The sequence below is a fragment of the Tachypleus tridentatus genome, unplaced genomic scaffold (genome assembly GCF_004210375.1).
Source record: "Tachypleus tridentatus isolate NWPU-2018 unplaced genomic scaffold, ASM421037v1 Hic_cluster_2, whole genome shotgun sequence".
Taxonomy (NCBI): Eukaryota; Metazoa; Arthropoda; class Merostomata; order Xiphosura; family Limulidae; genus Tachypleus; species Tachypleus tridentatus.
Genome location: NW_027467782.1, coordinates 45,788,090 through 45,800,685, shown reverse-complemented (window position 1 = coordinate 45,800,685; position 12,596 = coordinate 45,788,090). Strand labels below are relative to the sequence as shown.

Sequence of the window (12,596 nt, the reverse complement as noted above, 5' to 3'; positions counted from 1 at the left end):
GATCTCAACTCTGAATTTCCTTATAGATACTATTAATTAAAATATAACAGAAAACAAAACATGTAAGAAGGGGAATCCTCTGAAATTCAGAGTTGAGATTTCTGTCTCTCTTTCTTTCTTTTTTACTTTGTTATCATCTGCTATAGTTATATTTGAATTTTTTTTTTAACACTTCATTGCTATCTTGATTGAAAGAGGCAAGAGAGATGGTTGTAATCTTAATATTTAGCAATGAGAAGCCAAGTACTTGTATCGTAATGTTAGTGGCCTCTTTATATTTTCTCTTATGTTAGAATTCATCTCTGTGATAATTTGCATATGCTTAAAGTTTAGAATGTGGTAGTTTACGTGGCATATTTGGTCATTATCAATGTAAATGTTTTACAATTTCTGATATATCTTTAATAACCAGCCATTTTGGTAACAGTTTGCTTGGTTTCTCTGATATAATGTTTTGAGCATTCAGGTTTAATGTCAACAAGCACATGTTTCAGTTGACTTCAGGTTATCTCGACAAAGGTAAGAATGGTTTATAAGAGGATTTCTAACCAAACTTAATTTCTCCACATCATTTGGTACATGTGGTAAAGTAGTTATTTTATCTTTGTATGTATAGAAATTGAGAAATGTATTTTGAGAATGGATTTTACTTTGATTCTTTTCTGAGGACAGTTGTTTTCTCTGAACTCTTCTTGAAAGAACTGTTTGTTTTGTGCAAGGTTTTCTTCTGAACAGATGTTGATAGATTGGTGTTTTTCATTGCCTGTTTCTTCACTTGAATTGGCATTGTGACTTTTGTTCGTTAAAATATAGTAAGCATTTTAAAATGTATATTCCATCTATAGATGGCTGTTTTGAGAATTTTTTGATTACCAGGAACAGTAGACAGTTAATGATATCAATTCCAGAAGTTAATTATGCGAGTTGGTCTTAGTTGTTTAGTTGGCAACAGAATCATAAGACAGTTCAGATGAAGTGACCATAAAAGGAAATGCTTATCAAGTCCAAAGTACCATTCTCTGTAGAGATGTTTGTAGAGTCATTTCTTACAGCTGTTTGTAATAAATTTCTGAAATAACTTGTGACAGAGAAGATGTTCCTGTAGAAGCTGTATCAGTCATACTGTAAAATTTGTTCTTTCGTTGGAATTAGCTGGATTTCAGATAAATACCTACAACTTTGAAGAGATCTATAGATATATTGGTGGTAAGTTGGAGATAGTTGTAATTGGTCAATTTTGAAGCAATAAAATGTTTGCCTTTTGAACAGAACATTTTGTAGACCGTAAAATGACTTCAAACTAACCGGTAATGTATTGGGTTGAGGAATAATTCGTGAGTGTTTTTTCAAGTTAAAAAAATATATTCATAAATGAAACGCTTTCGCAAAATATTTCATGTTATTTGGAAGATAATTTTTTGCTCTAATAGATGGTGTGTTTGATTTTCATATGTCTTTAATTTTTGCTTTAATTTTCAGCTCATTAAATGGAATGTCAAATGGACAAAATCGAGCATTTTTGACACCATCTGCTTTTTGCATTTAATTTCTTGCAATTTCATTTAAAACAATGCATACTGTGTACCTAGGTATTACATGAAATAAAGTATCATAATAAATGTTTTGGGTGTAATGTGTTCATGCATTGAAGTATTGTATAGTCTTGCATGTAATGCTTGAATGAAATTATTTAAAAATGCTCACGAATTATTCCTCAACCTAATAGTTATTAGAGGTAGGTACATCTGAAGTTATTGGGTACGAATATAATTGAGTTCTTTATGGTACAAGCTGTTTAAGGAAAAGAATTATAATATTGGCAAGACACTTGGACATCTTGCAAGTTGAAGAATCAGTGTCTTAAGCCTTAATTTTGGAAGGCTATGCTATTTTAATGGTTTTTTTTATACAATATCTATCTCAGAAAATTCTTTGGTTATAATACAATCTCTTTTATTTGCTCTACATGAGATCAGTGTAGTTAGACTTGTCCAAGTAAATATGCCTGCCCACACTGGAGCTGGAATCATAAACCCTGAAGCCACATGTTACTGTATTGTGCTTTGTTTATGACAACATGTCTCTGTATTGTGCTTTGTTTATGACAACATGTCTCTGTATTGTGCTTTGTTTATGACAACATGTCTCTGTATTGTGTTTTGTTTATGACAACATGTCTCTGTATTGTGCTTTGTTTATGACAACGTGTCTCTTATTGTGCTTTGTTTATGACAACGTGTCTCTGCATTGTGCTTTGTTTATGACAACGTGTCTCTGCATTGTGCTTTGTTTATGACAACGTGTCTCTGCATTGTGCTTTGTTTATGACAACGTGTCTCTGCATTGTGCTTTGTTTATGACAACGTGTCTCTGCATTGTGCTTTGTTTATGACAGCGTGTCTCTGCATTGTGCTTTGTTTATGACAGCGTGTCTCTGCATTGTGCTTTGTTTATGACAGCGTGTCTCTGCATTGTGCTTTGTTTATGACAGCGTGCCTCTGCATTGTGCTTTGTTTATGACAACGTGCCTCTGCATTGTGCTTTGTTTATGACAATGTGCCTCTTCATAGTGCTTTGTTTATGACAATGTGCCTCTGCATTGTGCTTTGTTTATGACAACGTGCCTCTGCATTGTGCTTTGTTTATGACAACGTGTCTCTTATTGTGCTTTGTTTATGACAACGTGCCTCTTCATAGTGCTTTGTTTATGACAACGTGTCTCTTCATAGTGCTTTGTTTATGACAACGTGTCTCTTCATAGTGCTTTGTTTATGACAACGTGTCTCTTCATAGTGCTTTGTTTATGACAACGTGCCTCTTCATAGTGCTTTGTTTATGACAACGTGCCTCTTCATAGTGCTTTGTTTATGACAACGTGCCTCTTCATAGTGCTTTGTTTATGACAACGTGCCTCTTCATAGTGCTTTGTTTATGACAACGTGCCTCTGCATTGTGCTTTGTTTATGACAACGTGTCTCTGCATTGTGCTTTGTTTATGACAACGTGTCTCTGCATTGTGCTTTGTTTATGACAACGTGTCTCTGCATTGTGCTTTGTTTATGACAACGTGTCTCTGCATTGTGCTTTGTTTATGACAACGTGACTCTGCATTGTGCTTTGTTTATGACAACGTGACTCTGCATTGTGCTTTGTTTATGACAATGTGCCTCTGCATTGTGCTTTGTTTATGACAATGTGTCTGCGTTGTGCTTTGTTTATGACAACGTGCCTCTGCGTTGTGCTTTGTTTATGACAACGTGTCTGCATTGTGCTTTGTTTATGACAACGTGCCTCTGCATTGTGCTTTGTTTATGACGTGTCTGCATTGTGCTTTGTTTATGACAACGTGCCTCAGCATTGTGCTTTGTTTATGAGAACGTGACTCTGCATTGTGCTTTTTTATGACAACACGACTCTGCATTGTGCTTTGTTTATGACAACACGACTCTGCATTGTGCTTTGTTTATGACAACACGACTCTGCATTGTGCTTTGTTTATGACAACACGACTCTGCATTGTGCTTTGTTTATGACAACGTGTCTCTGCATTGTGCTTTGTTTATGACAACGTGTCTCTGCATTGTGCTTTGTTTATGACAGCGTGCCTCTGCATTGTGCTTTGTTTATGACAACGTGTCTCTTATTGTGCTTTGTTTATGACAACGTGTCTTTGCATTGTGCTTTGTTTATGACAACGTGTCTCTGCATTGTGCTTTGTTTATGACAACGTGTCTCTGCATTGTGCTTTGTTTATGACAACGTGTCTCTGCATTGTGCTTTGTTTATGACAACGTGTCTCTTCATAGTGCTTTGTTTATGACAACGTGTCTCTTCATAGTGCTTTGTTTATGACAACGTGCCTCTTCATAGTGCTTTGTTTATGACAGCGTGCCTCTGCATTGTGCTTTGTTTATGACAACGTGTCTCTGCATTGTGCTTTGTTTATGACAACGTGACTCTGCATTGTGCTTTGTTTATGACAACGTGACTCTGCATTGTGCTTTGTTTATGACAACGTGCCTCTTCATAGTGCTTTGTTTATGACAACGTGTCTGCATTGTGCTTTGTTTATGACAACGTGCCTCTGCGTTGTGCTTTGTTTATGACAACGTGCCTCTGCGTTGTGCTTTGTTTATGACAACGTGCCTCTGCATTGTGCTTTGTTTATGACAACGTGTCTGCATTGTGCTTTGTTTATGACAACGTGCCTCTGCATTGTGCTTTGTTTATGACAACGTGCCTCTGCATTGTGCTTTGTTTATGACGTGTCTGCATTGTGCTTTGTTTATGACGTGTCTGCATTGTGCTTTGTTTATGACAACGTGCCTCAGCATTGTGCTTTGTTTATGAGAACGTGACTCTGCATTGTGCTTTGTTTGTGACAACGTGCCTCTGCGTTGTGCTTTGTTTATGACAACACATCTCTACATTGTTCTTTGTTTATGACAACGCGTCTGCATTGTTCTTTGTTTATGATCCCATGATCATTATGAGTTTATTAATTAACAGGTTGATGAATCTTATTACTGAATGTGTCAGCTTTAATTGATGTGTCTTAAGCAGTCATTACCTAACAATAAATTGTATGCTAGATTTAATTTGAATTCTATGGGTTAGCAGCATTATTGGTGAATAACAGTACATTATCAGTTATATAAACTTTACTTAAATGGTAAAAAAATAATTGAACAACCTCATTAAAGGCCCAGTAATTTAGAGAGAGGGTTTCAGAGGAAACAAAGGTAGAACAATGGGTTCCAGTTTCTTTACACAGGTTGGAGAACTTTACAAAAAATGAATTCAGTAAAGAAGTCTGACATGACAACATTTCAAAAGTCTTCCATCTTTGGGTCCCAGAATGTTGTCCCTTTAAACATCTTCTTTATTAAAACATATTAAAACCATTTCTTCAATAAAGTTCTATTTCCTGTTTAAGCCAGTTGTCATCCACATTAACCTGTGTTTAATTTAATTCGCTATAACTTGTAGAAACTATATGCGATGGTTTTCATGTTTCAAGGATAATGTTAAAGCTGTGATGTGGAGTCATCATGGTTATAATAGTTTCTAGATAAATACTGATCTGATGTACATTAAATTATCAGAAGTTACACTGACATCAGTTCATTTGTTGCCTTCTGATGTTAATTTCAGCTTATAGTTTTGTAGATAAATATATTTGTATCTCAGCTACTGTTTGTAAATAGAGGTAACTGAAAGAGATTGTGTTTTGCAGGACTCCTGGTTTCGTACTGTCATGGATATGATTTATTAGTTGGGAACAGAAGAGTATATTTCATTGCAACAACCATATGTAAGTACATAAATAGACTTAAGAAAAGAAATAAGACACTGGTAATATTTATCTACTGTTTTGCATGGATAACATGTACTTCTTTCATAGATTCCTGATCTTATTGTGGGTGCTATCATGGATAACATGTACTTCTTTCACAGATTCCTGATCTTATTGTGGGTTCTATCATGGATAACATGTACTTCTTTCATAGATTCCTGATCTTATTGTGGGTGCTATCATGGATAACATGTACTTCTTTCACAGATTCCTGATCTTATTGTGGGTGCTATCATGGATAACATGTACTTCTTTCACAGATTCCTGATCTTATTGTGGGTGCTATCATGGATAACATGTACTTCTTTCACAGATTCCTGATCTTATTGTGGGTTCTATCATGGATAACATGTACTTCTTTCACAGATTCCTGATCTTATTGTGGGTTCTATCATGGATAACATGTACTTCTTTCACAGATTCCTGATCTTATTGTGGGTTCTATCATGGATAACATGTACTTCTTTCACAGATTCCTGATCTTATTGTGGGTGCTATCATGGATAACATGTACTTCTTTCACAGATTCCTGATCTTATTGTGGGTGCTATCATGGATAACATGTACTTCTTTCACAGATTCCTGATCTTATTGTGGATGCTATCATGGATAACATGTACTTCTTTCACAGATTCCTGATCTTATTGTGGGTTCTATCATGGATAACATGTACTTCTTTCACAGATTCCTGATCTTATTGTGGGTTCTATCATGGATAACATGTACTTCTTTCATAGATTCCTGATCTTATTGTGGGTTCTATCATGGATAACATGTACTTCTTTCACAGATTCCTGATCTTATTGTGGGTGCTATCATGGATAACATGTACTTCTTTCACAGATTCCTGATCTTATTGTGGGTGCTATCATGGATAACATGTACTTCTTTCATAGATTCCTGATCTTATTGTGGGTGCTATCTGCAATTGTTGTTTCACATTAAGCCGTTTTTTTGTTTTGTTTTAGTGCAGTTTTTGCCAGCCATTTGTAAAGAAGAAATTTTACAAGCTAACAAACTGGTAGGCTGATGACCCACATTTACAGAACTGTTACAATGTCAACACAAGAACTTTTATTCTGTAGTTTTTCAGTTCGAATTATCATTGCCACTATGATGCATGTTTAATTTCTTTAATCAAATTATGAATGGTATTTAGTAGGCTTACTTCTTTACTTGCTCTTTTGTAAATCAGTTTCAAATTTGGGGGGAAACCTTTTACCTTTATGCAAGCCTTGGGGCAGAGATGATTTGTTTGTCGTCGTTTAGAAGGTAACAAGTCCAGCAGTTTAGGAGAAAGTATTCTGAGAAAATCTCGGGGGTTACCCAAGGGGTTAGGTGAAAATATTTTTGTGCAAACCTTGGAACCGAGACAATTCATTTGGTACCATTGTTCAAAATAATGTAATCTGTAATTTATGAGGAGTTATGTGACACACATACAATCTTAAATGCTATATTTAATAGTTTGTCAGTTTAACGATTGTTACTGCTTTAATGAAAATTTAATTTCTTTAATCAAGTTACAAACATTAATTATTAGGCTTATGTATATATATATATATATATACTGCAGTGTAAATCAATGTAAGATTTGCGATCAACTTTTAGGGAGTAGCTGTAAGAATGTTTGCACAAAATACCCAGGATCCTTAAGGGTTTGACCGAACAGTCTTATGTTTGTGCAAACCTCGAGTCTGGGGTGATTTGTGTGGTACCACTTAGAACACAATGCAACCAGCGGTATATGATATAAATTACTAAATATTTTATAATGACATTACTTTACATAACCAGGATTGAGAAGTTATTGACTGTGGAAACGTGTTGTAAGCACAGTTTGGACACTGTGTTTTGACTTTATAATGGTATTCTGATGCAGTGACACTCCTGTATCTTTTCTCAGCATATGGTTTCGGCCTGATCATCACCTTCGTGGGTCTATACTTTATGATGACACCCCAACCTGCATTGCTCTACCTGGTTCCCATTACTCTAATCCCTCCTCTAATACTGGCGTGGGCAAGAAAGGAATTTTGCCAACTCTGGAATGGTTACAAGGTAATTTATTTTTAACTTGAGAACTTTCTGTTTCACTAGTTTCCAGCTGGCTAGTGGTTTAATACTTCAGTGCACAAAAATTGTATTTATCATTCGTTCAATTACATCTGTGGCAAACAACATAAGTATTTTTTTGACTTTTCCACATAGTTATTCTTAGTTTAACGTACGTATACCATTACATTTCGTGGGTAGTTTACTAGTGTAGCCAGAAAGGTAAACACAGATACATACAACTCTATGTATGTATCTATCTATGTATATCTACTTTAATTTTTGACAAAATAAATGATCTTCCAGTGACCTGTTCCATGAACATTTTGAAGATATTATTTCCTTTTTTTTACTGTTAAACACAAAGCCGCACAATGAGTTATCTGTGCTCTGTCCACTACACGTATCAAAATCCTGTTTTTTTAGAATTTTAAAGTAGGCTTTGGATCCCCTGATATATAAACTAAAAAACTTCTGAAGGGATTTTGAGGAACACATTTATACCTATACAAAGTAATAACCTGACATCTAACCTACAGTCCTGTACGTGATTATACTCTCCTCTCTAAGACATGTGCCCAGCAATGGTCAGTTGCAAACACTTTAACGTGAAGATGACCTAACAAGGTCGAAACATTGTTCTCTACTTTATTTTAATAAAAGTTTTAATAGCCACACCAGCCGTCTTGAGATACATTTTTACTTCTAGTGGGTTTCTCATCTTCACAGTATTCAAATTTCATCCATCATGTGGAATTGGGTCAGGAGATTTATATGGATGTGTATGGACTTGTTTTCTATAAGTACCTATGTTTATATCTTCAAGACATTTGTACAGGATATACCTGAGTAAGGAGTAAACTGTTGTTAATGAAAGTTAACTAAACCACTAAAGAGAAGTTTAAGTTTTCCTGTAGGTTTTGTTTCCCATGAGTCTGTACTATTAATTTCATAGTTAATATTAAAGTTGTTGTAAAGAGAGAATAAAAAAATATACTTAATGTTTTTTTCTACTTTATTTTAAGGTTAGTGAGTATGGAAATACCAGTATCAATAAAATTCTCTTCATGCCACAAGGTGGCAGTAGAATCAATAAAGAAAACAAGTTGATATTAACTACTGAGAATTGTAATTTAAACAAACAAATATAAAGATGACACAAATTTGTTATTATTGCTGCTGTTTAAATTGTAAATACAACAATATTTGCTCTGAATCTCTTGTTAACACTTGCCACAGATAATGCCAAAATGTTGAATGTCACTTAATTGTTTCTCAGAATTATTGCTAGAGTCACTGCCGACTGCACGTTTCTTGCTGAAGTTCAGTCGGGTTAATTCTGCGGTAAATTTACCGATGTTTATTTACCCTTTTGTCTTAAGTGACATATCTTGTAGTTTGTTCAGTATAATGCGTTGATAAGGAAAATGGAAAGAATAAATAATAAATCTCTGTGTGAATACTCCGAGTATTAGAAAAACATATTATTATTACTTTCTAACCAGTCTATACGTGAGACAAGTAACAAACAGGAGTCGGACAGTCCTCCAGTGGAACCTTCTGCAGCACCCGAGTCTCCGCCAACAGTTACTGCAGTGCAGAGTGAAGCCGAACCCACTATTTCCAGACAAGCCAGCAGTGCTTCTAGCGACTACACAGAGGAGAAAAACTTGCTTCAATCATGAGTGGACAAGTCGGATCGTAAACGGTGGAACTGTGTTTGGGTTCTATCTGTTTTTCGACCTGTCGCATTGTTAACTGGGACTTAATGGTATACTAAAAGCACTAAGCAGGTTTTAAATAGAACTGATTGCTGGAGATGGGGATATGAGGAAACAGGAGCTTTGAATCTTTTTCTTTTGACACAAGTTTTAAATTAGGAATGTTTTGTATTTAATGTTTTGAAATTAGTAGCACCTTATAATAACCAAATAAATTGTCTAACAAAATGTTGTAGTTAATTTTTTTTGCAGGTTTATGGTTTGATTATAGTTCAGAATATGTTCATGTATGGAAAACTTACATGAAACAAGTTGTGTCGAATTACAAAATACGGAAGATTGTAATATCTGTAAGATGTTTTTGCTTTTCAAGATATTAATTTAATATGTTTTCAAGGTTATGATAAACGTTAAATTTTCATCCATTTGGTGCCACTACCTATAGATTATTTGACACTATTTACTTGGTTGTCTACAATGAAATTTTTTCTGGTTCCTATTATCACCAAGGCACCTTGTGCAATAACTCCGGTCAACATGCTTCAGAGTAGAACATATTCTACAAATTCTTACTGCTGACGTGAGTTCAAAGATTTTTGTAATATTTGTCGTTGGGTCTAGAAAGAAGATTGTAAAATTTGCAAAAATAGTAGTTTTAAATCTTTGGTGTTTTGTTTCTGTGTTTAATGCTTGAACACTATTCATGTTTGTTTGCATATGAACAGTAAAGAATCTTGGAGTTAAAGATTATGAATTGAAGTGACAGAAATAAGGAGTATGGTGTAAAATTATTTCAAAGTTAACAACACGTGTGTTTGTCAGGTCATAAAAATATACTTAGGTAATGTTTAGGGAATGCCCCTGACTGTTAGTAATTCTTTATAAAAGAAGTGTGTAAGCTTATGTAAGGAATGCCATTTTTAAGTACAGTGTCAACAAATATTATTTGTTTCTTGTAAATATTTATTTAATAATTTGATGCATTTGTTAAAGTTAGTTTGCAAATGAACCTTAAATTAAAGTCGTATATACAGAGGTAACAACTAGTTTTCACAAAGAGTATGGAAATATTAAATTCTTTGCACTGTGTGTGTTTGGATGTATCTCACACCTTTTTTTTTTAACTTGTTGTAAAATTAATAATTCCATATTATATTTACCAAGACAAAGGTTAGTATTAAAATTCATAAATTATTTATAAATATCTTTTTAAATTTTGTTTTTAAACACTTATTTTTGAAATTACACTAAAATATAAAGGGACAGTTTTCACACTCACGAACATTGAAAGCTGAGAATGTTCTTTTGAATGGATACAAATGTTTTACAAATCAGTAGTAAACTATTTTTAAGATTCAAATGATGAGGTAGTAAACAATAAGTTTGTTTGTATTTAATAGGACATGAATTGTTTGTATAACTGTAGTGGTTCTTTTTATGCTTGATTTACAGTTAGAATCTTTAAAGGAAGTTAGCAACACGTATTAGTTGTAACAATTTTTATGCAGGTAATATGTGCGGGAAGGATTTGTTGTAGAACGTATTAGATAATTGGTATTATTTGAAAGATATTTCACAATATACTGTATTCAAAAGATGAAACATTTAAATTTCATAAATTTAAAGATTTTTAAATTTCTGTTAGTTTTGAATCAAGTATTCACCTGTTTTTATTACTCTGTTCAAAGGTTTTGATTTTATCGTAACAGTTCAATATTTTACAGTGAAGAAACAATTCTGAGGCTCGAACCAGTGGTTAGTTGGTCGTCGTAGGTTGATGGTTGAAATCTATACAGATGAACTTCAGTTTTAAATATATCTTGTTAGAAAATTGAATTGTTTCAGATATTTAGTTTTGTTTGAAGATAAACACCACTCATTTGTCTTAAAGTACATTTTGATTCATGGTGACATTTGGGATTTTCAGTTCTGATTGTTGTTCCAAGTTATCGCGAGTGATTAAATTCATTTTTAGAAGTGATGTTATTTTGATTTATTTTAATATGTTAGAAATCAAAATTGAAAAATTTTATAATGACTCATTCTTTATGTAAAATAGTATGAAAATTACAAGTTACTTATTGAGTTCATGTATATATATATATATATATATATGCAACTGAGTTAACATGAGTATATTTCTGTGCCACATAAATTCTTTGTAGCTGTATACTCCACAAAATGTAAGCAGAATGTATGGTACTGGTTCATATTTTTCTGGTTTCAGAAGCAGAACTGAAAATACAGAGTGTTTGTTTCATCCACTCATTGTTTTATCAATTTATTTTGCACTCAAATGTAAATTTTAATTGCCATAAAATCATCAAAACTTGAATAAATGATGAAGTATAGAGAAGCTTAGAACAAAACTTGATTATTAGGTGGAATATAGAATGATAGTTAAAGACACAGATCGTTACGAACGAAGACCTGAAAAATGATTCAGAATAAGGTGGGTGAAGTCACCTTTGTTAAAGCTTATGTTGGAAGTGCTTATTATTGTAATGTGCAACTTATAATTTAATTTGGCAACTTAAACTCTGTTTGATCATGTGGAAACTTTCTTTGCATAATGTTTTCTCTGCTTAACAGAAATAATTCAAATTTATTTTTGTGTGTGTATAATGCAGATAACAGAATTTAATATTTTTCTTCGGCCAAATAACAAACTTTCTAATTTTAACTTGTAAAAGGAAGTGTTTCAGAGACTGAGAAATTATGAAAGTTAGAAATTATTAATTAATGAGCAAAAAAAAAAATATTCGTATGAAATATATTCTGATCAAAGTAAAGCAGTGATAGCAGAAGTATATTGCAGCATTAGAAATAGGGGTTGTTGTTGTATTCATTTTTGAAACTTGTAATTACATTCTCAGTTTTTAGAAATTAAATAAAGACACTGTTTGCACAGAATTGTTTCTACAATTTTGGTTTCATAAACTCGCATTGAAGCGTAAGAACGTATTATTTATCTCAATTTTGTTATACACAGAGATGCCAACTATTTCAAATGACTGAATGTAATGATTGTAGACAAAGCCCTTTCACAGTTTTTGTCCTTTTAGATTTGCCAGAAACAAGACAACCTGGTGAACGAGGCCTCTTTTTTTCCATTTGTGAACGATCGCATTGGTGTTTCTATGCCGCTTATAAAACGAGAAATACCTATCTATGCGAGTGCTGATTGGCTGACAAGCACTGATGACGTAACTATGGATTCCCCCACGTGCCCAGTATGGAGAAGCACTCTAATCAAACTATTGGTAGACGTCGGAGATACAAATATTTTTTATTATTTCAAGCACAAACATGATTATCACAAGTAGCCATTTGGACAATGTCTTTTATTTATTATCAAAATTTATTTGTATCTCACTAGAAATTTTCTTTTCACCCCTTTCAAGCCCTTGGGGAACAATTTATCACTTTATTGTATAGGCCTATATAATATATAATAATTTGGG

The 12,596-nt window shown here is 33.5% G+C and overlaps 1 protein-coding gene across 1 annotated transcript in view; it reads left to right on the top strand.

The window, feature by feature from the left end:
• The window catches only part of LOC143242295 (signal peptide peptidase-like 2B), a 50,572-nt gene extending 41,330 nt beyond the window's left edge, over positions 1-9,242 (top strand). The window contains exons 14-16 of the mRNA XM_076485657.1: positions 5,237-5,314; positions 7,263-7,417; positions 8,917-9,242. Of these exons, the coding sequence (XP_076341772.1) occupies positions 5,237-5,314; positions 7,263-7,417; positions 8,917-9,096 (413 nt within the window). The 3' untranslated portion in view covers positions 9,097-9,242. The remainder of the gene's footprint in view (positions 1-5,236; positions 5,315-7,262; positions 7,418-8,916) is intronic.
• The last annotated feature ends 3,354 nt before the right edge of the window (positions 9,243-12,596 follow it).